We start from the raw sequence: 24,547 nt of genomic DNA, 5'->3' as shown, positions 1-24,547 counted from the left end.
CACCAAGTTTATAGAAACACAAAGGACTTATTCACAAATTTTCTGTTCATTATGTTCAAACCTCTCAAAACACTGTTTTGCATTGCACTGAAACATTTGCAAGGCTAGCTAATTAGCTCCCAGAGGCTAACCCAGCTAAGAGCCAGTGTGTTCCATTTGGTCACCGTCCACTCCTCCCCTTCTGTTGCAAAGTGGATGAGGGCATGTTAAAATTTAAAGTAAGAAAAAGTGGTGTTCTTCAAATGTACAGGATTAAAGCAAAAGTGAAAAAGATCAGTTATCAAAACCCGTGTGGTAAAGCTGGACCAGAAGCATAAACCTTCTGTTATGGGTGTTGGAGAAGCATGCATGTGTCTGTCTTGAATTGTAGGGGGCTTCAGGTTACCCTCCGGTAGAAGAAGGGGGAGAGGGGTGTGTATGTGCATGTTTGCATGAAAGGGGGGTCAACGGGAGGAAGGAGGAGGTGGCAGTCCCAAAAAAGCCACCACTGTCATCCACACGTGTGCTGTCCTTCATTTTACCATCTGAGAGCATGGCAAAAGGGGTGAGTCTCCTTACTATAATATCTACCTCACTCTATTATCTACCTATCTATTAATTGCTTGCAGTAAATTTCACTATACCACAAATCAAAATCATATGTTATTTAACAACATACTTTTTGTGTTTAGCACATATTGTGTCAGGACAAGGACTCAGTATGTCTTTGGCAGACTGTATAAGTAGAACAAGTTTGTATTAACAATCTAAACTCTGTGTTAAAGCAAAGCAATACTCCAGCATGTTTGAACCTAATCTCCATCTACCCCCTGTGTAGCATACAGTCAGTTACCACCAACAGTAATTTTGAAGAATTTCCCTGTGAAAAAACAGAAATGTGTTGACTCAAAGCTCGCTTATAATAGGTGCCAGCAGTTGGTGCTGAAGCAGCTGCCCTTGGCTTCTATTATAAGTGTGCTGTGAGTCAACATGTTTAAGTACAATAAAACATGTCAGATTGTCTGTAGTAGTCAACCTAATGCTACACATGGGGCAGATAGATACTACATTGAAAAATCCTGGATTGTTCCTTTAAATAGAATATCAGACTGGTTTTTATTACAAATAACCCACATTGTGTTGCTCTTAAAGGAATTTAGTATGTTATTGGTCATGTTATGTAATATTGTGTAGTGCAGCACTGCATCCATTAACCTCCTCAGTTCAACAGATTTCATGATTTTGTGTTTTCCTCCATGTATTTTTTTTAAAACAATAGCACATACAGTTGACACATCATGTACAGCTAACACACTTCTGCACATTTTAATGCACACTTACTGTTTATTTGCTGAATTTAGCACATTGGACAAATAATAAAACATCAAATGTGGCCTGTGTTAAAGTTATGGCAAATTTTATATTGTATGCTTTTTTCTAATATGTTTGTTAGATTGCGTTAACATATAAAAGTTGCTGAATATTTCCGTATTAAAGTGTGCTCCTTGTAGAGGTTATGCTAATTTATTTTCACTTAGAAAATCAACAAAATGTAAATTCACCAGGGGTGTTTTCTTTTTTTTAGCATTTGGCTGTATATGTCAAACAGCCATTGGGAGATGTAGAAGCTAATAAATACAGACGTGATATTTGACTTCCCAGCAGTAACGTTAGCTGAATTAGCCAGTTAGCAGGAAAAACAAACAATTTGAACAACAGCTTGCTCTCAACTATCTGCCCCACAGTGCTTGTAGTTTTAAAGATTCTCCAACCTCCAAGATCATTTGAAAGGAGTTTTGCTAGTCTTTTAAACCCTTACCAAGCCATGGGCCGGCTGGTGGGCTCAAAGTTTTATAACACACTTCTATAACTTAAGAATAGCTCCGTTTGTTTGCATTGATATCCCTGTAGTTAATGAATAATAAGCTTTAGTATCTAAATAAAATTTAGTATTTAGTAACAAGTCTGGAATGTTAAGGGGAAATTTTTATTTTTGGGACTACTATGGCCCCTACATTTTTCATTTTGGCTGATGCATCCTTTTAACTGCACACATAGATATGTTACAAAACTCTGTTTTGATAACATACCATTATATCATAAGGTAATGTATTACTCCATATTTCTGCCATGTTGTAGGTAAGACGGCTGAAACTGTTTAGTCTACAATTAGTAACAAAATCTGATACAGACGTATGGATTAGTGCTAGCATGTTCCATTTGGTTGTGGGTAAAGTAGTTTTGTAGTGAAGGGGTTGTATTGTGAGTCTGAAAGAGCCCACAGACAAGCACAGATTTCTAGTTTTTTAAGATATTTATTTATTATACCATACAAGGGTATTAAAGTAATGTATTAAACATGTTATAAAATATTGTTTTTATGTTCTAATATAGTGATAATTTCATATGTGTGTCATTTTTATATGGGAAGACTTGATTTTATTCTTGAGTTCTGACACGCTCTTTCTTCACGTGCTGTTGTCATGCTCGACAAGTGTTTCTCTCTCCCTCTGACACACACATAGTTCAGCAGAAGAGTGGCAGCGCCAGATGATTTCCATCAGCCGCTCCGTCAGCATTTGCTGTACAGTTAGAGCACATATCTCTCTCTCTCCCTCTCTCTCATGTGCAGGTCCTTCCTGTCTCTTACAACCTCTCTCTATGTCTTACACCCCCCCTTTATACACTATGCACAGTAATGGAGGACAGAGTGTACTCTAAAACTCATTACCAGAGACCCCTGCAGACACACACATACACTTCATGGTTGTTATGTGCTGTTTCACCACCTCATAATAGGTTTTTTCTAACAGCAGGACTGAATTAAACTGCATGGCTAGCTGCCGCCTCCAGTAGGAGGTCATGTTTTCCAATTAATGCACAGTAAGGAAACGTATCACCATTAGGTGCTAGTTCTTGTTTTGTTTATTTATTTATTTTTTTGAAAGTATCTATGAGTGCCTGCTTGTGCCTCTGAATGCACCTTCCCTAGAATGTTCTAGTTCCCCTGTGTACATCTGATAATTATATTTAGCTACATCAAAACAAAGTGACATGCGAACAGGTGAGGAATTCAATAAAAATCAAATTAACTTTGGAAAAGGTCCATAGTTTGAAAACAGGAGCTGAAGCAAGTGCCCTTTGGCCCATTGGTATTGAGACACTTTTGTTTTATGTTTTAATAAATTTCAGTGCATATATTCACCTCAAATTTACATACATAATGTCTTTTGTACTTATAAATATGAAGAAAGAAGCATGTATTCATATGCATACACAAAGATAGGCTTAAAAAATTTAAGTAAGAGGGAAAACAGTATTCAGATACAACTGAATGACATTAGTACTTTGTTGCAAACATCTACAATAAGAAGTAATTACCTTTACATTTACATTTACAGCATTTAGCAGATGCTCTTATCCAGAGCGACTTACAAAAAGTGCTTTGTCTATCTAGAGAAAGTACCTTTGCTAGTTACAAATAGGTTAGAGAGAAAGTTGGTCCTCAGCTCAGATATTGCTAGAAACAAAAGCCCTTGTTGATACCTAGAGAAAAAGAGAACAGAATTGAACACAGCACATTGCAATACATTTCAATAAGTGCAGTACAATACATTACAATAAATACTTAACTCAGTGCTCATTTAAGTGCTGTAAAAAGGGATGTGTCTTCAGTCTGCATTTGAAGACCATGAGAGACTCTGCTGTTAGCTTTTTGAGCATTGCTGTACAGTTCTGGCCCTTTCCCCTCTACAAACTGTCTTCGATCCCCAAGCTTATGAGGGTCTCTCTGATGGATGCGTAATCTCAAAATCCTCAATGAATTTTCAATGGGTTTCAAGTTAGGAGATTGTTAGATTATGAGTTATTCCGGTTGTATATTTGGGGTCGTTGTCTGGTTGAAATCTTTCCGCCAGATTCACTTTCTTTGCTGATGAGATTAAAATCTCCTCCGGTATGTCGCGTTACATCGCTCCATTTATGTTTTCTTTGATGACGTGTAATGCCCCAGTCCTGTGTGCAGAGAAGAAGCCCCGTATCGTGATGCTCCCACCACCATGCTTCACTGTGGGTCTGGTGTTCTTGGGATCATATATGCAACCTTTTTCTCCCAACATGACTAGCTAAATTATTATCAAAGAGTTTTACATGTGTTTCATCTGGCCAGAGTACATTCTTCCGAAAGAGTTCTGATTAGTCTAAACGCTTAAGTGCAAATTTTAGATGCACACCTCAATCCTTCCTTTTTAGCAGAGTTTTGCATGGGGTGTATGAATGAAGATGATTGCAGTGTCGTGACTGCTGGCTTCTCTCTTACCTTCCTTATCATTAGTCTGAGAGCTCATTGTGAAATCATGCATGGTGCACAATGATTGCTGCTAATTGTGTGAAATCTTCCCAACCAATGGCAACATCTTTTATAGTATCAGGTGTCTGACATTTTTTTATTTTTGCTGCAGTAATATGTAGAACTTAATTTTGTTTTATTTGTCACCTTACAAGCAAAAATATAATGAACACATGCTTTTTTTGTTTATGAGTGCAAAGTCAAAAGACATAGATTCATACACCGCAACACCAGATGTAACCTGATGGTAAAAGCAAATGGCACATTTGTTTACTCATAAAAAAGGATTACTGTCATGTTTTACCACTTGTGTGATGTGAAGCATGGCTGCATGTTAACTTCATTTAAATATGGCAATATCAATTCATAACACGACACAGTCCCACAAAAAATAATGCCTGAACCACTCTGACGGTAGTTTTCCCAGTAAGAATCTGATTAAAAACTATATTTTCTACAATGTTTCCAAACATGTTTGGTCACATGAAACAAATCACACTGAACTGATTAACTGATAAATTTAAAACATTTTTTGATCTATTTGGCCTGAACATGGCAAACCTTCTATCTGCTGCTGTTGGAGAACAGAGCAGAAAGACTTCCTTGAGTAGGATTTCAGACTGGCAGATTTAACTGGCACAGCATCAGGCTGTAAAACAGCCTCTTCTTCATACGTCAGACTGTTTCACAAATTTCCCTCCTGTGTGTATGGAAAGTGGGTCTAGCTTTAATTCAGACAAGTGAAGAGTTTGTTGACTTGTTGAGATTCTAACTACATGTTAAAATTGATTTTATTGCAAGCACTTTTAACTTTTAATACTATTTTTCAATTTACAATAGATTACAGGAAGAATCTAATGTACGCTGAAAATCTGAAAATGACAAAAAAATATATTTTTACTAGTCGATATTTTATTCACTTTTACCTTTCATTTTTACATGTGCAAACCAAATTCCTGATATCAAGAATTATATATGAACTAGTTAGAATTTAATTTTCACATCTGCAAACTGGGTTTCTGGGATAGAAAAAATAGGAAGTAAAATCTAAAGCAGGTTGCCTTAGTAATTAGAATTTCAACATGTTAATTTAATCTTTAACTATAATAAAAAACACCAAATGTTAGACTTTATGTTGGTAAATGTTATTACTGTAATTCTAATGAATTGCAAAAAGGCATAAACAATTGGTGCCGGTCTTTATTATGTATGATTACATTTACATGTGGAAAAAAGTGACTCTATACTGTTAAAGAAAAAAGACTTGTAGTAATCAGATTGTAGATACATCAGATCATATTATGTTATGATAGTAATGCTTTAGATTAGTTTAAAGATTACATTTTTTCAAACAGGTAATCAGTAATCTGCACAGGAATACATTTTTAAAGCAACTGTTCAAACCCTGCACATTGAATTATTGTCTCTAATAACTGACCGTACGATACAGATGAGGCAGCCTGAGATTATATTAAAAATACTGAAGTATAACATTAAATGTGATTTTCTTCATTCAAAGTGTACCTGCATGATTTCTCAATAAGCTGTCTAGTAACCACCATTCACTCCTCAGTCCATGTAGTCTGTGTGTGGAAACTAAACTGCAAAAAAGCCTGTTTTGATTTCATCAGTAATAGTAACAGTTTTGTGATGTCACAAAAATGAATGTATTTGCATATATCCATCTATTCAGCCTACAGCAGTTTAGCCCTGCCAATTTATACCAAAGTTACAAAGAAATGTTCCAGTCTGGACTGCTTTTCTAATGAGATACAATACAGGGCAGCCAATCAGAACAGATCTCATGTCCAGTCTTATATGTAAAGGGCTGGTGTGGTTGCAGGTTTTCATTCTAGCAAAGCAGGAGCTCCCCTGATCAGTGGTTTGAAGACTGACTAACTGATTAAAAAGGTATAATCAGGTGAGCTCCCGCTTGTTTGGAATGAAAACCTGCAGCCACACTGCCCTTTACACTGATAAGATTGAACACCCCTTTTCTACTGGATTAGGAGAGGTCAAAAACTGGTCAAGCAAAAAATGAATAGCCACTGTTTTGGTACATATGATATGAGCCCTTTGTTCTTGGCTTGAGTTAACTTAATTAACTAATTTAGTCAATCTGTCTGGTTTAGAAATCTCAGTGAAACAGAATGTTCTTCTGGGCCATCTCCTCTCCAGGCCATGCTCTGATTCACCCAGTGGCTTGACCTTGAAAATGCACTCAGATTATTAAAATTTTTGTCATTAGCATTGCCTGAAACTCCATTTATGAGCCAGCACCCAGCATTGCCGTCACACATGACTTATTTGTTTGTATGTTTTTTGTTTTGGAGCCTGTTATTAATAGGCCCAACACACTTATAAATAACACGTTCATAATCCACAGCTAAAGAACTGGCACTCCGTGCTCACAGTGAGATATCCGCAGAACTATTTAAACCACAAAAGCTTAATTTATTACGTAATGCCCGCTGGGCAATGTGCTATAAGATTATGTTTCGACATGCTTTGAATTACGTCTCAAGTCAGGAGGTTTAATTTCCTGAATTTCAGGACGTCATTGTGCTCTGCTAGATATGATCTCATTCTCACATGATAAAATCAACATTTTAATTTACAGTGATTTCACTGCGCACACTCATTCTCCATCTCTCCCTCTCTCTCACTCTTCATCTCTTGCTCTCTCTTCTCTCTCAGTATGGAAGAGAGAGCAGCCCTGAGGCTTCGGAGAACAATGGAAAGAAGAAAAAGAAAACTAAGGACTTAGACGAGCTGAAGAAAGAGGTGGCTTTGGTAAGGAAACTCAGCCTGTGTGTGTTTTTTTCTGCCTTTTTTTTTCCACGCACATGCATGTGCTCTGTATGACTGCAGTACTAATTGGACAGGATAGTGGATCTCAACAAAAACCTCTCTGTGTGTTTGTTGCTGCAGGATGACCATAAGATATCTCTGGAAGAGTTGTCAGCTCGCTATAAAGTGGACCTGTATAAAGTAAGAAGCACCACATCCTCAACCTGCAACATTTACACCTTTCACACTAACAGTTAGCCTAAAGCAGTGCTTACCAGTTCTAGTTCTGTTTTTTCTGCTTTATCACTCTCACTTTTCAGTAGTGGGGGACCCTCAGACCTTCAGAGAGGGAACTAAAAGAAAAGAAAGCATGTCTACAAATGTACTTGCACTCTAGTACTACTCTTATTTTAGTGTTAAGTTTTGATTGGAAACAAAAGTGTTCAAATTTGATAAAGTCAGGATTTTTGTCTCTATGGTATCTAGGTTAATATAGCCAAGCTAGCTTTCTCATTGGTTAGGCCTTCAGGATTTGGACTCAAGGCCTTACATATTAAATTAACAACCAACATGATTAGAAAGTTACAAGCGAATCAAACAATTGCGTTTTGATTTTCGATAGGTGGGATTAATATTGAGGGAAAAATGTCACTGTAGGCCTCCTGGAAGTCCTATATACCTCATAGACTGTGAGTACTAGAGGTAGCCTAACCAAATTTCAGTCAGTTGCCAGAAATAGAAAACTGTGCCGGCAGCTCTATGACAGAGCTCTTTATTGAAAGAGTCACTGTAAAACTAAAACATACAAGATAAAATATGTGTTATTGTTATACTCCTACAAGCTTCAAATGACTATATGGAATGTTTTTTTCAACCATGCAAGTTTCATTCAGGCCCAAAAATATTCATACGTACCAGCATTAGCTTAGCATTAACATACTACTAGAAATCTCATAAGGGTGCTAGCAGAAATAAGCATTTTTATTTTTTGTCTTATACAGTTGTTTTATTTTGACCAAGATTTGACATTTATGCCCTGAATTGAAGGCTTAACTCTAATAGTCACGGTACACCACTAATCAGGCAGTAATAAAGCTGAATCTGTGATTAGTAACTAGTTACATTTACTCAGTTCCAAATCACTGCTGTCAGAACAAAACACTGTCTCTCCAAAGTGGCAACTTTGCAGGAGTTTCTAAATTATGCAAAAATGTAAAAAACAACAAAAAAAGGCTTTAGCGCAACAGCGATGATATATTTAATCATATGGGTGAGTGGAGTACCTGCACCCACAGTTTTCAAATTTTTTATTTGAAAATTGACTTTCAGTGTAAGTAACTGCTTGAGCATTAGTTTAAAGTCAACCTAAAATCTAAATTGACATTTGTATGGTATTAGTTCATGTTCTTGGTCAGATCAAGCACTATTCTTCATTCCATATCATGGCATAATTCTTGTTTTTGTGTAATTTTTGATTGAAGTGTAGTGACTTTTACCCTCCTATGAAGCACTTTCTGATTTCTGGTTGCGTCACCGTGCACCAGCAGGCAGAGAAAAATTATGTTAACCAATAATATCATGTTTCACCTCCCCCTCAAAGCCCTGCATATCCTCAAGCAAAACGCTCAGCTAGCTTAGAGACCTTCCCTAATTACACTCAGAAATAAGGCTGCGCTAATGACCATATTTTTATTGTTATCACAATAGGACTGTCCACATGGATCAAATTACATTACACCTGCCCAACTTGAGAGTGACTTTATCTGATTGGTGGGAATGTAGCGATAGGAGCAGTGTCTAATGTTAGCACAGTGATGTGCTCTCGGAAACCTCGGCCTCCCGCAGTGGTTTAGAGCGGCTCATTTAACTACTCTGCTGCAGGGCCAGTTTCAAACTCACACACATGCACAGCTAAACAACTACTCTATTCTGAACCAATTAACCTGCAGAATTACTTCAAACGTGATGATGATTCTCCAGTGTAGTGTGTAAAATGCATGAAGCAGTAATGGTCACTTTTACAACAAATCTGCATCACCATAAGGAGCTTTTTTAAGAAATGAAATATATGTTTTATTGCTTTTTATAGGCCTAAATAGAGTTGTTTAAGGGAAGGCGACAAAAAATGTGCTTGCAATTGTGAATATAAGTTGCTATTAGTGTTTCTTTATATGTCACAGCTTTAATGAACATTGCATTTTATGTCGTTATCATGTAGCCCTACTGAGAAATATGTCATGAAATATTAGCTTCCCAAAAAAATCAATTGATGTTTATGTAGCACCCCCCCCCAATTTTGCTCCCGCTACTTCCACATGAATATAGAAGTACATTTGTAAGGAAATGAATTTAGTTTTTACTCAGTTCCATTTTAGTCCTAGTGCCCTTTTGGGTTTAAACTGCTTTGCTGTTGCTAATACCTCTCACTGTGGAGCAATAGCATTTATTTTAGACCAAAGGTACCACAGAAAGATCAGAATAGAGCCTAATAATCCTCAGTTTCAATAGACGCTGAATATACTAAGAGGTTCCACTGCAGTTCTATAGACTACTCAGAACTTGAGAAGTTTTTTGACCTGCTACTATTTGCTCCAACTCAACTCGCTTTTTGGGAAGCTACTGTTTCTTCTACTTTAGCTACTATTTCATTAAAGTAATAGTACTTTTTCAGTACGGAATTGGGCTCCTCTACTCATTTTTTTCTACTGTGTGAACAGATAAAAATGTGCAAAACATAAAGGACAATAATAATCTAAATTGTAGTTTAAATCATGAAATGCTAACCATGCAATTGCAAGCTAACCAAAAAATTTTATAGTAATTACAGGAACAAGTGTTTCCTCATCACCTGTCATACATTTGCTCCTCCCTTCTTCAGGGTTTGACCAATAAGAAGGCAGCGGAGATCCTGGCACGGGATGGCCCAAATGCTCTGACCCCACCCCCCACCACCCCGGAGTGGGTGAAGTTCTGTAAGCAGTTGTTTGGAGGCTTCTCCATCCTGCTGTGGATTGGAGCCATCCTCTGCTTCCTTGCTTACAGCATACAGGCTGCGACTGAGGATGAACCGGCCAATGACAATGTGAGTGCATTTCTAAACTAACCAATAAGAAGCAGGCACTAATGTGAGTGCAGTTTTATTAAATTAAACAATATGACTATCACCCTGATCCAGTAAGAATTTGAAGGCAGCTCTTATGTAGACTCTACACTAAACGCATAAAATGCTATTCTGTATTAGCCAATGAAAGCAGTCAACTAAAATGCTTAAAGGGATATTTTCGTTTAATCTCTGCTGCATTTGTAATGTTGATTACCACAGACAAATATTTTGATGTATTTCCCTGTACTGATTTTAAACTAATTTCTAAGTCTTTAGTTGTCTTCAAATACTTCAAATGCTGGAGCAATACAGAAAAAAATAAAAATAAAAAATAAGATGAAAATTCCACCCATGAGTCTTTCTGCTGGAAAACTAGTCACATCTTTAAAGAATTAATAATACAGGTTTGTTTGTGGCCAGAATTCAGCATCTGCCCAATGGTTTCTATTAGAAGGGTGTTTTGAGTCCAAGAGTTTTGTTTTTTTCTAAGTACACGGAAACATGTTGAAATGGTTGTCAGTGGAATATTCCTTTAAAACACCAGCCAGTGAAGATGGGAATGGGGCTTCGCCTAGCCAGTGGTAGATTTTATGTAATCAGTAACGCCAAAGCAGCCTGACTTCAAAAGACACCAAGCATCTGTTAACTTTAAATGAAATTCAAAAAATATTTAGTGATCTGGCCACCATCACAATCAACCAATTGCAAACATGCCTAATAAAAATATGAGCAACATTAACCAACTGGTGACTGTCTGTCTGTCTGTCTGTCTGTCTGTCTGTCTCTCTCTCTGTGGTGCAGTTGTATCTGGGAGTAGTCCTGGCTGCAGTGGTCATCATCACTGGCTGCTTCTCCTATTATCAAGAGGCCAAGAGCTCACGCATCATGGACTCTTTCAAGAACATGGTGCCGCAGGTGAGTGTGCCAGGCATGGTGCTTTCCTGCTAAAGATATTTCCACTTCCTTGCTGTATCAGAAAAACTCTCCATTCCAAGTCCTGATCTGAGCAATTCACTTTCAAAAAGAGCACCACTGGTCACTTCTTTTTTTAAATTAGAATAATGCATAATGCGCAACTTACTTAGGCGTGCAAATGAGATCCATGATGTAAATAAGGCGTGGGTATGAGATAATGAAGTCATAGCCATGACTAAGTAAGTGGGTATGAAATAATTAAGTCGTAGGCATGAATTAGTAAGGCGTATATTTGAGATAATTAAGTCATAGTCATGACTTAGTGAGGCATGGGTGTAAGACAATTAGGTTGTAGCCACAACTCAGGATGGCATAGATATGAGATAATTACATCATAGCCATGATTTAGAAAGGCACAGATATGAAATAATAAAGTTGTAGTTACGAGTAATTTATAGATATGAGATAATTAAGTTGTAGTTACGAGTAATTTATAGATATGAGATAATAAAGTTGTATTTACGAGTAATTTATAGATATGAGATAATTAAGTTGTAGTTACGAGTAAGGCATAGATATGAGATAATTAAGGTCAAGCTATGAGAAAGGCATAGATATGAGATTATTAAGTTGTAGTTACGAGTAATTTATAGATATGAGATAATTAAGTTATGACTATGACCTACTGAGGCATGCAGGTGCAAGATAATTGAATCATAGCCATGAATTACTAAGGCATGGCTATGAAATAATAAGCGTGGCCTGACTTAGTAAGGCACAGATCTGCATCTTGTACATGTCCCAGTGCATCACTGGACCACCATATCAAATTTGGGGTGCATTCAAAAAGCTAAATGTGCTGCATATATTGTTTATTATATGTTCAGAAATTTGTAGACACATGTTCAGGTAGTTTTTCTTTTATAATCAAGGGTATTAAAAGGAAGTTTGTCTCCCTTTGCTGCAGTACCAGCCTCTACTCTTCTGGTAAGGCTTTACACTAATACTGGAACTTGCTGTGAGGATTTGATTGCATTGAGTCACAAAAGCATTAGTGAGGTCAGATACTAATATTGTATGATTAGTTCTGGATCACAAACAAATGGAGCTCTATCACTCCAGAGAACACAGTTCTACTACTCCACAGCCCACTGCTGATGGGCTTTATGATGACCTTAGGCTCATGTGCTGCTGCTCTGGACTATTCCATCCTATTGGCAATGCTTTTCTATGATTATACAAGCTGTGATTACAAGAGGTGTCTGAATGTTTTTGGACATAGAGTGTAACTACGCTATCCTGTTCTCCTCCTGATTCTTGGTTTCTCATGCTTTTAGGGAGTCTGCCCTCTCTTCAGGGCTAGGGGTCTGGCCCTGGATTTCTGTAAAACTGTTTTGTGACAATGTTGTAAAAAAAAGCACTCTATAAATAATGTTGAACTGAGTTGAATGCAGGTCAGTAGTTGAAGGTCAAGGACACATGAACACCACAGCTTGTTTTTTGGCGGTGATAGACCTATGTGTCACCCCATTTTCTGTCGTTTAGCTAGGTTCATGACTTGAGTTGAGTAATGGAATGGATGTATTAGGATTTCATAATAAATAAATAATACCCTCAGTCCGCTATGCTAGCAGAGGGGAAAAAAAGAAGAGTAATAGGATTAGAAACGTTTGAAAAGTGAGGTGATTGCTTGTCGGATTAAATTCAAACGTTTTAAGAGGAAAAAAAGCACTGGATTAAATGCATTTTTGAGCAGCACTTTCTTTACTGCCAGAGAATTTCTAAAAGAAACTCAACCATGACACAGTAACGCTAATTGGTCTGAGCAGCTATTTTGTTTTAAATGCCAGTATATGTCATATCAGTGGAAAGTAATTGAAAAGTGGAAATGTATATAGGGCTCTTGCATTTGCTTCTACTATTCTTCATTTTTATAATGCAAAGAGAAATGTATATATACACAGTGCTGCGCAAAGGGCAAAGGCCATGCTTCATTTATCTAATTTCCAGTCAAAACAGCCATTAAATACAAATGATTATTTCATTTCACTGTCAAGGAAAAGAAAGAAAGCATCTATTTAACAGATAATTTCGCAGAAGCCTCAAAATCTAAATATAATATATTGTTTTAGTATTTATTGTGCTATTATAGCAGATGTGCCTTCAGTTTTTCAAAGAAATCTGCAAGAATATTTTTCCACATCTTTACTTCTCACAATGCAAGTAATCCCAAACACATTCAGTGATGTTGAGGTTTGGACTCTGGGGTGGTCAGTCCATTGTTCTGAGAACTCCAGCAACATTTTCTTCTTCTCAGTAACCACTTCTTAACAGCATCTTTTCAGACCCAAAGAGTTCTTTCTTCTTCTCATGATGGAAGGACTTTTTCTGATCTGAAGGAAGAGCGGAGTTTAATCTTCTGTCTCAAAGACAGAAGCTTGAAGTACTGTTTATCTGATGGTGACAGCTTTGATGAGCTACCAGCCATGCTAGAAAAAACAGTATGGCATAGGTTTTAGATGATGGCATGCTGGTCCACCAGTCTGACCATGCTGGATGACCTGCTAAACCAGCACCAGACCAGCATGAGACCAGCATAAGTTTCTTTTAATCATTTTTCCAGTTCCAGTTTAGGAAACTCCCTTTCCTTTTTCCTTTCCTTTGACCTTCCCCTTATGCAAGTGGATTATCTCATATCTAATATACTCAGAAAAATCTCCTGAAAAAAGAATAAATTGCACTTAATAACTGTTTTGACTGGACATTAAAAAAATGAAATAGTATATGTATTTATTTATTACACTATCTGGTCAAGTATCATTTCCTCTTTCTTGATTTTTTGGAAGCAAAGTCATCAATGATTGTCTATTAACTTTTATTTAGAGTTATGTTTTTCCTTCCCCTGTAAAGTTACTCTTTTGGAGATGAGGTAACGATATATAGACTATCTATGCTTGTGGCTTGGGTGACTGGTTCTACCGCTTATGGCAAGAAGAAGTCCTGAACTGGGAAAACGTATTTGTGCTACTAATGTGATGAAGCATAAGGAGAAAAAGACTCAAGCAGTGCTGAGCACTTTTAGTTTATTTCAGTTGAAGCTAATGTTACTGAGAAAAGTACAGACCTGCAAAAACAAAATCTAGCCATATATTTACCCCTCCAGGTCACAAAACACAAGCTGTTTTTAGAATCATAACTTAGTAAAGTGTTTGCCAAAGTAAAGTTAGCTAGCTGGCTTTCAAACAGTATTGGCATGTATGCTAAACCAAGTGCTCACTCAAGATAAAATTGTAAGCTTTGCTTGGCTGCACACATGATTTTTTGTAATTATGTGAGTAAGTGTGCACAAGTGTGCAGTTGTCAATATAACCTAGTGCTCCCAGATAGCGAACATACATCGGTCCGCTGGCTTGATGAGGTGGGCACCCTGCTGACTCTAGGCTCGCAGACCACCCAAATTACTTACCAGAATGGGTATGACTAGTTTTAAATCTTCTCAAACAGATTTTAAATGCACAGTCTTTTTTTTAGAAAATATACTAAGGAAAATAAAATACATACAATTGAGAGGGAAAAAATAATGACTAGCCCAAATAAGCTGACAGTGTGCTAACGCTGAGCAAAACGCTGAGCAAAAAGCCAGAGGGCCAGCAGTGCTATCTGGGTTAACTAACTGTTTACTTCCCTGCTGGAAAAAATCAAAGAAACCATTAAAAGTTTCTGTTGGTTCCTGGTGGTGTTTAGTCACTACATGGTATTTTGTGTTTTCCTGAAGGGTTGCTATCACAGAATCTAGGATTCTACTGGTTTATTCACAGAATCTAGGATTCTAATGAAAAGGATTCAACAACATGTGTTGTGAGACTAATTAAAGATTAATGTAGTGTTTTTCTAAAGATCTAAAGGTGTCCTACAGGAAAATCGGTCTCTATTGGTAACTATTAAGCCAATTCCCATTGGAAAGCAAAGCCATTAGGTTTTAATCCTGATGGTTCTAATTGTCTTTTTTCAGCAGGTTGTGTCTTATTGTCTCCCCACTCCCTTCTGTCTCTCTCTGTCTCTTTTTTTACCCTCCTTTCAGCAAGCCATGGTGATCCGTGAGGGTGAGAAGAGGCAGATCAATGCAGAGGATGTGGTCCTGGGAGATCTGGTGGAGATAAAGGGAGGTGACCGCATCCCAGCTGACCTGCGCATCATCTCTTCCAGCGGCTGCAAGGTACAAGGCAAAGAACAGAGAGTGAGAGAGAAATAGAGAGAGGGGGAGAGAGAGAGAGAGAGAGAGAGAGAGAGAGTCTGAGTGAGAGAAATGTAGCCAGTGCAAGAAAGACAGCAAAGTGAGGAAGTTCTCACCATCAGTGATCAAAGTGACATGATCTCTACTGTACTATTGTCCAAAGTTCCTCCCTCGTGAAAAAGAAGCATACTTATGTACATCTTATGTATAATATATTTACAATATTATGTGCAATAGTATATTTGAAGTTTATAGAGCAGTGGCCTCCAATCCTGGTCCTGAGAGCTAACTTCCTGCAGAGTTTAGTTTCCACTTGTATCCAATAAACTGCTCTGCCCCTTACTTAGCTCTAATACATCTGATCCAGCCAATCAGGGACTCGGGAAGAGGTTGATTAGCTGGAGCAGTTGTGGCTAATTGTGGTTGGAATTGGGTTCTGCAAGAAGGTAGCTATCAAGGACCAGGGCTAAAGACCACTGATAGAGAGAACTCTAAAAGTACATTTTTCTTATATGTATTTTATGGAAATATACCTAAAATACATTACAAAAAGTACATTTTCAAGGTATTATATTTTATTATTGAATTATATTTTAATTTGTAAAGGAAATACAGTTGAGTAAATGTATTAACATACTGAAGCATATGTAAACAAAATAAATATCTGGTATATCTGATTGTCATCAAATTAAGCATATTATTTAGGAAGTATATCATAAAGCAATGACTTTAAAAGTAAAGGCTTTAGTTCATTTTAGTTGCATTTTAGCTGCAATATTACTCAAACTAAGTAGCAATCAAACATCGGTACACCCAAGTGTACACATTTAAAATACAGTTCAAGTGTAGTAGAATTTGTGTGTTTATTGTGTGAGTTGCTTAAGTTTACGTCATTTCGACACATGTTGTTGCAGTGTAGCACAGAAAAGGCATAGAAGATGTATTTCAGTGTTACTTTCATATAATCTTTAAGCAAACTGTGTTTATTTATTTCAATGTATATCTTTAATTATGTTTTATAAAAGTGCACTTAAATACATGTTTTATTTGTTGAAAGTATTTAAGTTTGTTTAGTGATATTGAAATATAATTTAAAATGCATTTTAGTTGCAGAATAATAACTCAGATTATTTACAAATTACAAAATCTACTTTAAATACTTAAAATAATACATGTAGCATTTTAAAAGTATGTTTAAAGTGTAGACATTAAAAATATGTACTTCTCATATAAAATACACTTTTGAAAGTACACTTTAAATGCAATTTCTGTCACACAGGGCCTCCTCCACAGGGCCTGTGATGCAATTACAAATTAATTTTACACGAAAGTTAGAAAAAAAACACCATACTTTTTCAGCGGGGGAAAAATAATCTTTCTATCAGCACGATTAGATTTACAGTCTCTTGTAATAATATAAGGGACAACAACAGAAGCAAGGCATCAAAGTAATTTTTCTGACCTTTATTTAATGCAGGGCAGTTGGCTTCGGTTCCTTTAATACCATGCATACGCTATGTCTAATAGCTACCGCCAAGACTGGTCACTGCTCTTTCATCCTTCGCTTGTGATGTTAGAAATTGAGTTCTTTTTATGTTTATGGTATTGATTTTGGAGAGATGTAGTTTGTGGATTGACAGAGATGAAGAAGGGGTGAGAGGGTGGATTTGATACAGTTCTTCTACTCTTGGTCATGTAAACACATCAGCCTTCTGACTTCAGAGTCACAAGCTGAGACTGGATGGATAGATAGATAGACAGACAGACAATCAGACAGACAGACAGAGTACTTAGTTACACCTGTACTTCTGAAAAGAAAAAAGAAGAGTAATTGGATTGGATTTGAAAAGTGAGGTGTCTGTTTTTACTGTGGAACATAGACTTTACACAGCAGTGCGTACTGTAGACTAATACAGGGTTTTCAGTGCATTCTGCTTTTTTATTCTGTTCTAAAGTGACACCTGAGCTGGGTAATCATGGCTATTGTACACCAATTATCAGGCTCAGCTGTGTCAGAAAATGAAACACAGCAAAACTGTGGACTGTGGATTGAAATTTCCACATCAAAATTGCCTGAATGAACATGCACAGAAGTGAAAGTAACTATTCCCTTTATACTGAGTACTAAGAACTTCCATGCAAATGAATACTGGGGCAACTTTGTAATTAAAATATGACCAGCACCATATAAACATGCGTTTGGCTAATATCCTTTCCATACAGAAGCCTCTTTTCACCAGTTTTTTTCAGGTTCTGTGAGGCAAGATTTTGACTATTCAGAATAATGGCCAAGTCAAAATATTGAGTAAATTGCAGCAGTGATTTTTAATGCCAAAATAGGGTTTGTGATGCTGCAAAACATTAAAAGTACATCTGCCCATTACTGTCATAGTTTCCAGGGATTACAAAATCCAAGAACATTTAAGACTTCTGAACAAATATTTAAAAGAATGCATAGTCTAATCACGCTAATGTGGCTAATAGTGAAAGGAAACTGGTAGTCACCAGTTAGCAGTACGTTATTAACATAAGGCTAATTAGCTATCTGCTTTCAGTCATTATTAGTAATATTATTATTTTTGACTGGAGAACCACTTTATATATTCTTATATATATAACTGAGCAGGGTTGCATCAGTTGATTGAAGGCTAACTGAATTGAATCAAATTAATTAAATCAAAATGAACTAAGCTGCATTAAACTGAATTTATTTATAAGTAAATTGAGTAAAATAAACATTTGACGATGAGAACATGTCAAAAAGTTCTAGTTTTCTAGTGAGACGTAATTGTCAGTGTTGTGAACTGTAATGCCTAACTGCTTATTTTGTACTGACGTAATGCTGATGTTGTCCAGGTACTTTAAAAATTGTTCTTTATGAAATGCCCTTTTTGTGTTTGAAAAAGATTCCATATAAATGAACACTCATTCTTTCCTTTCAGGTGGACAACTCCTCTCTGACTGGGGAGTCTGAACCTCAAACCCGCTCTCCAGACTTCACCCACGAAAACCCTCTCGAGACCAGAAACATCGGCTTCTTCTCCACCAACTGCGTGGAGGGTTAGATTCATTCATTCATTCATTCATTACCAGAAACACTGCCAGAAGCAACTTCTGCACTTCCTGACTCCATCGCTCCTCCCACACTCATTTACACACCCTTTCAGTTACCTGTTCATTCGTTTCTCAGCCTAAAGTAGCTATATTGTTGTAATAAATGTTGAAACACAAAGTGTTTGACATATGTACCAGTATGTAAGTACATACACTGTAGGCCAAAAAAAAAAAAACAGGGATTTTTTAATGTTACAAAAATATTTTACAAATTTGCTAACCGCTAACACAACACATTTATTGACATCTAGATACGAGACATCGCTTATCATTTTGGTAACCATATAAACAGGTTAGTATGCTCAGCCGCAAGCAGTCACAAATGACACGGCAGAGCATCCCAAATGCAGCTCAGATGCGGCATGTAGAGAATAGACCTTTAACAAAATGCAGTGAAAATAAAAAAAAACAATAAAAATGACACAAAACACTAATTAACAACATTAAAATGCATATTCTACAAATCACGGCCACTGTAAAATTAAAATACAACTTAAACATTTTGTGCTACACGCACATTTTCCAGTAAAGCTACAGGTTTTAAAATTATTACCAAATTAGAAGTCAGAAAACTGCTATGAGTAAACAAATGAAACAAGCAAAGTAAAATAACCGATTTGATTGTTTATCCATTTCTAAAAAGGATGTCTATGGAACTTGATTACTAGTAGGGAACAGAGGTAGTATGTCAAAGTCTTTGTTGATAAAAAGGCCTTCCATTGGCCAGTTTTTACAGTCTTTACAAACTACTAATTAACACACCTGATTCAGTTTATCAAACCTTAAGCCCCATCAGTTGGAAACTCCTACTCAGAAAGTCAACTCTGAGTTCAGTGTATGAGTTCATATCAAGATGGCTGTTTACACCATCAACAGTATTAAAATACCACTTCTCTACTTTTAACTGAGATTGTAGTAGTATTTCATGGGCATCCATAATTTCTGATTTTTACTTTTCCACATCATTTGAGCACAGCAGCTCCCCTTTAGATCATGATAAATGGAAATGATCAGAAATTACTTTAAATGAAATTCTCATTCAATTGACTTACTCTACAGTAATGAACTTTTTTGCTTTGTCCTGTAGATTTACCATTTTGGAGACTTAGTTTTTTTGGACAGCAACAGTTTTCTTTAGATCAGGCACAGCTGTTGGTTATGTCTATGACATTGACCATAAAGTGTGCTGTTTTACGAAGGTAAAAAGTAATGAACATTAAAGACATCCTCACTTTTTAGCTCAAATGCATGGAAATCAAAAATTCTGAGCCATCACTTCCAAATGAAGATTGTGCTCATGACCAAGTAGAAACTGGGAGTTTCTGACCATTAAGTCAGAAGTTTTTAAGTTTTAGGATTTAGGTTTTAAGTCACCAGGTGCAAAACTAATGAAGAACCATTTATCTGTATAAAATTGCCAAAATAATGTTTTTATGTTAATAAACATATTAATCATAAGTTATACCTTTAAAAAAAATGTAAATGTAAAAAGTTCTGTAACGTACATGTGTGTGTGTTTGAGAGTGCATACTTGTTTCTCTGGGCGTGCAGGCACGGCTCGCGGCATCGTGATTGCAACAGGTGATCATACAGTTATGGGACGTATAGCAACTCTGGCCTCGGGGCTGGAGGTTGGTCAGACACCCATTAACATTGAGATCGAGCACTTCATCCACATCATCACCGGCGTGGCCGTCTTCCTGGGCGTCTCTTTCTTCATCCTCTCCCTCATCCTCGGATACACCTGGCTCGAGGCCGTCATCTTCCTCATTGGCATCATTGTCGCCAACGTCCCTGAAGGGCTCCTGGCTACAGTCACGGTGAGTGTTATATGTGCTCCTACACTGGAGACACTTCACTTCTTATGACATTTTTCTTGTAATCTGACAGAAAAAAGGTACTATACAGGTATGTTTGTAGCCCCCCAAGGTACGAACAATGTAATGTGCCCCTTAGTGGTACAAAACAGTCTTTAAGGTCCAATTGTGTACCTTAAATGAGTTTTAAAGATATACTGTATTTAATTTCCCAGTGAAAGGATGCATATTTGTAGCTATTCATGACTTAGTTTTTTAAAATATAGAAAGAAAATATATATAAAAAAATTGCAATGGAGTATAGTACACTTACATTCCAAGACTAAAGGTAAAGACACAGTGACAACCTGTTTGACTCCAATGGATTAAGAGAGGTTGGAAAATGGTGATGTAAGAACTAATCATGACTGTTTTTAGTTCAAAACCACATATACTTAATAAGCAAACTGACAATAAACTTGCCCATGTATAAAAAGAATTAGAAAAGGTCTGAACATTTGTTGGCAGTGTACATTCGAATGCAAAAGTTTGGGCACCTCCGGTCAAGTTTCTAGATTTCTTTTCTTGAAATTCTACTTACTTTTTTTCTCCAAGCATACTCTTGGTAATTATAGTCAAAGAGTTCAGTTTTTACTTCATCAGTCCACAGCACTTGATTCCTAAATGGCTCTGGCTTATCTATATGCTGAATTGCATACCTCAGATGTTGGTGGTGCTTCTCCAACAACAAAGCACAGTGGGCCAGTGCATCACTATTCCCACACAAAGCCAAATGTTTCTGTAGGACCTTTGCAGTGATGTGGGGGTTTTGCTTGGTCTCTTGGTCTTTCAGATCTTGTCTTGACTTTGACAGTTCTCCTGCTCTTGCATTTTTTAATGACATTTCTTCATCAACAGTGAAAATTACGACCAGAAAGTGTTTGGAAATCTTTTCTAGTCTTCTCTTGCTTTGAAAGAGTGTTTAGTTTCAGATCCTCAGTCAGCCTCTTAGATGAGCACATTGGTTGTTGCATGCATGCTCAACAACCTGAGAGATTGGAAGGCTCTCATAATTTATAACACTCTAGAATTATTTACTCCTGACCTGGATTAAAAAAACCTCTGAGACTTTACAAAAAAAAAATCAAAAAAATCAACTAGTGCATCAATGAGGTGCCAAAACTTTTGCACACACCACATTTTATTTTACTTTTTTCAGCAAATTGAGCAAATAAATGGTAATCGTTCACTAAAGTTTGTAGGAGTATTTGTAGGAGGTTTATTTGTAGGAGGTTAGTGCCATGCAGATGTTGTGTTAACTACTTTTTGCTCAGAAGATCAACAAAAAACGTAATTTGATCAGGGATGTTTAAACTTTGTGCACATACACATGTAGAGGAACACATATACACACAGACACACGTACTCTCTCTCACACACTCACACACATATACACAGTGGCTGCTGGCCACTGTCACCATGAAGAACAGTCTTTGAAATTCTCTTTCATTCTCTCTGCCTGATGTCTACAGGCTCTGTAATGTCTACCTCTCTCTATTTCCTTCTGGTTTCCCCCTCACTCTCTCTCTCTCTGGTTCTCTCTCTCTGTCTGCCGCTGTCTCTTCTTCTCTGCCCACTGGCTGTCTCGTTTACTCTCTCGCTGCTCCTGTGTTTGTCTTCATGTTTCTTTTCATATTTCAGTATGTCTTCCTTTGTATTCTTCCTCTGCCTCTTGTCATCTCTATTCTCTCTGTCTCTCTCTCTCCGTCTCCTGTGTCTCCAGTGTGTGTGTAAATTGTACACTGTGGTCTGCAGCATGTCCACTGCACTCTCCTCTCCTCTGCGCTCCTCTCCGTCAGTTCCGCAGGCAGCCGAAGCTTCTGTGAATGAAAGGAAAACACTGCTCCCTTCTCTTTCACCCTGTGCAATTCCAGTTTCAATTTTGCTCCTGTCACCCTTCCAAATTTAATTCAGATCTCTTGTGCTTCCACACACTCACTCTCTCTCAATTCAATTCACAGTTCAATTTGAAAAAGCTTTATTGGTGTAGCTTTACTCTAGTACAGCATTTGCTTAAAGATTTTAAAGGGCCCTGATCATGGAAAACGGAATTTTCCACACTTTTTTTTTCAAATAAAGGAGATTGATGTACGTCAATGGAAAGTACTATGCACTCCCCAGTCCATATGGTTCATGTATGGAACCTAAACCTTATAAACAGCCCTTTTTTAATTCAACATGGTTCTGATTAGGGCTGCACGATTGATTGTATTTTTATTGTCATTGCGATTCAGATTTCTGAGACGAATCTACCGATTTTCAAAATTTCTACATAAATGGTTAAGATGTAAACAAAGTCATTTAGAGTGGTTTGATGTGAAATGCTCTGTTCTAGTGGTGGTGATAGGAACCAGACGTCTGAAACTTTTAATGTCTACTTTTAACGTTATTAAAGAAATGGTTGCGAATATGCTACCTGATGCCTGACACGTTGTTTATGATAGTTTTGGGGAAACTTTTTTGGCTTGAAACATATTAAAATCCTTTCATGGTGGATAGCAACATTCAGGATATTCTAAGGCAAAATATTCCTAAAAGAACTCTCAGATTTATCACTATTTTATCACTATTAACATTACAAATAAAACTCAGACATGTTTAGGTTCACTGTTCATTTTGCATAGTAAGTGAAAAGTGATCTGTAAACAAATCTGAGTTGGTAAGTTTCTTTACAATGCAATTTCACATCAAATCACTCTGAATGACTTGAATTATGCTGCAATTTTGAAAAGTCAGTGGAATTCCCCTTTAAGGAATATTACAATGACCAAATTACATTTCTCATGCAGGATGGGAGAGATGTAACTAGATTGGTGGAAACGTTGCTTTATGGGTTGTGCCTAATATTACAGCAGTGGTGCACTTCCCTGAGGAGAGTTTTGAACCATAGTCTTCTGCATGCAGAGTGAGCAACTTAACCACTCTCCTACAGAGCCAGTTAAAAAGTGCATTTTCCCTCAAAACAACTCTATACTTAACAACTAACCTGTGACAATACTTCAGATGTGATGACTTTGCTCAGTTTTTTGTGTTATGTGTTAAATGTATGAAGCAAACATTTTGTAGGCCTAGGATGAGTTGTTTAGGGAATGTGTCGTGTTTTTCTAATAGCCTTACAATCTAATTAATGTGTTTGCAATTGTGATGTAAGTAGCTGTAGTAGATACAGTTTTCACTACTAGAAAAGATTTCACTACTTTTGCACTTTGCACTATACTAAATGGGGCTTTTGGAATGTTATAATTTGTGGTATTTGCCACAGATTATAACAGTCAGAGACACACTATTTTTATCATAATTCATTGCTTCTCATTTCATCTTCTCTTTCTATTCTCCTATTTTCTCCCCTCACACCTGCCCTCTCTCTCTGTCAGGTGTGCCTGACGCTAACAGCGAAGCGTATGGCTCGTAAGAACTGTTTGGTGAAGAATCTGGAGGCTGTAGAGACTCTGGGTTCCACCTCCACAATCTGCTCTGATAAAACCGGCACTCTGACGCAGAACCGCATGACCGTGGCCCACATGTGGTTTGACAACCAGATCCATGAGGCTGACACCACCGAGGACCAGTCAGGTGAGAACATTACTTATGAATGCGATACAGAAAGCCAACGGATCTGAGAGCTAAAAGGTCTACTATACTTCCAAATCTTGTGGGCTTGTGTGCGCATTCAAGTATTTTCTGGCAAATGTCCAAGTATGTTCAGTTTACAAATGCGCAAACTGCAGTGTGCAAGACCACTCAGAATGCACCTCTTCCCCAATACTATATCAAAAAAACTAAAAAAAATAAAAAAACACAAAGGGGAAAAAAGAAAAAAAACATTCTAAACTTGTAAAGGTTAATGTTAAAGGTTGATGTTAAAAATATTTATTTTAAAGTACAACCCCATTTCCAAAAAAGTTGGGATGCTGTGCAACATGTAAATAAAAACAAAATACAATGATGTGCAAATCATTTAAACCCTATATTTCATTGAAAATAGTACAAAGACAACAAATCAAATGTTAACAGTGAGAAATTTTATTGTTTTCTGAAAAATACTTGCCTATTTTGAATTTGATGCCAACAACATGTTCCAAGAACGTTGGGACGGGGGCATATTTACTACTATGTTGCATCACCTCTTCTTTAAACAACACTCCGTAAGTGTTTGGGATCTGAGGAGACCGACTGCTGTAGTTTTGAAAGCGAAATGTTTTCCTGTT

General features: G+C 37.0%; 1 protein-coding gene across 1 annotated transcript in view; it reads left to right on the top strand.

Moving 5' to 3' along the window:
* The first annotated feature begins 430 nt into the window (after nt 1-430).
* The window catches only part of atp1a2a (ATPase Na+/K+ transporting subunit alpha 2a), a 46,796-nt gene continuing 22,679 nt past the window's right edge, over nt 431-24,547 (top strand). Inside the window, exons 1-9 of the mRNA XM_036563623.1 lie at nt 431-544; nt 7,025-7,120; nt 7,259-7,318; nt 9,996-10,199; nt 11,022-11,135; nt 15,217-15,351; nt 18,312-18,429; nt 20,035-20,303; nt 23,714-23,912. Of these exons, the coding sequence (XP_036419516.1) occupies nt 533-544; nt 7,025-7,120; nt 7,259-7,318; nt 9,996-10,199; nt 11,022-11,135; nt 15,217-15,351; nt 18,312-18,429; nt 20,035-20,303; nt 23,714-23,912 (1,207 nt within the window). The 5' untranslated portion in view covers nt 431-532. The remainder of the gene's footprint in view (nt 545-7,024; nt 7,121-7,258; nt 7,319-9,995; nt 10,200-11,021; nt 11,136-15,216; nt 15,352-18,311; nt 18,430-20,034; nt 20,304-23,713; nt 23,913-24,547) is intronic.

This window comes from Colossoma macropomum, unplaced genomic scaffold (assembly GCF_904425465.1).
Source record: "Colossoma macropomum unplaced genomic scaffold, Colossoma_macropomum, whole genome shotgun sequence".
Lineage (NCBI taxonomy): Eukaryota > Metazoa > Chordata > Actinopteri > Characiformes > Serrasalmidae > Colossoma > Colossoma macropomum.
Note: the sequence above shows the minus strand (reverse complement) of the source record. Positions and strands in the feature narration are given on the sequence as shown.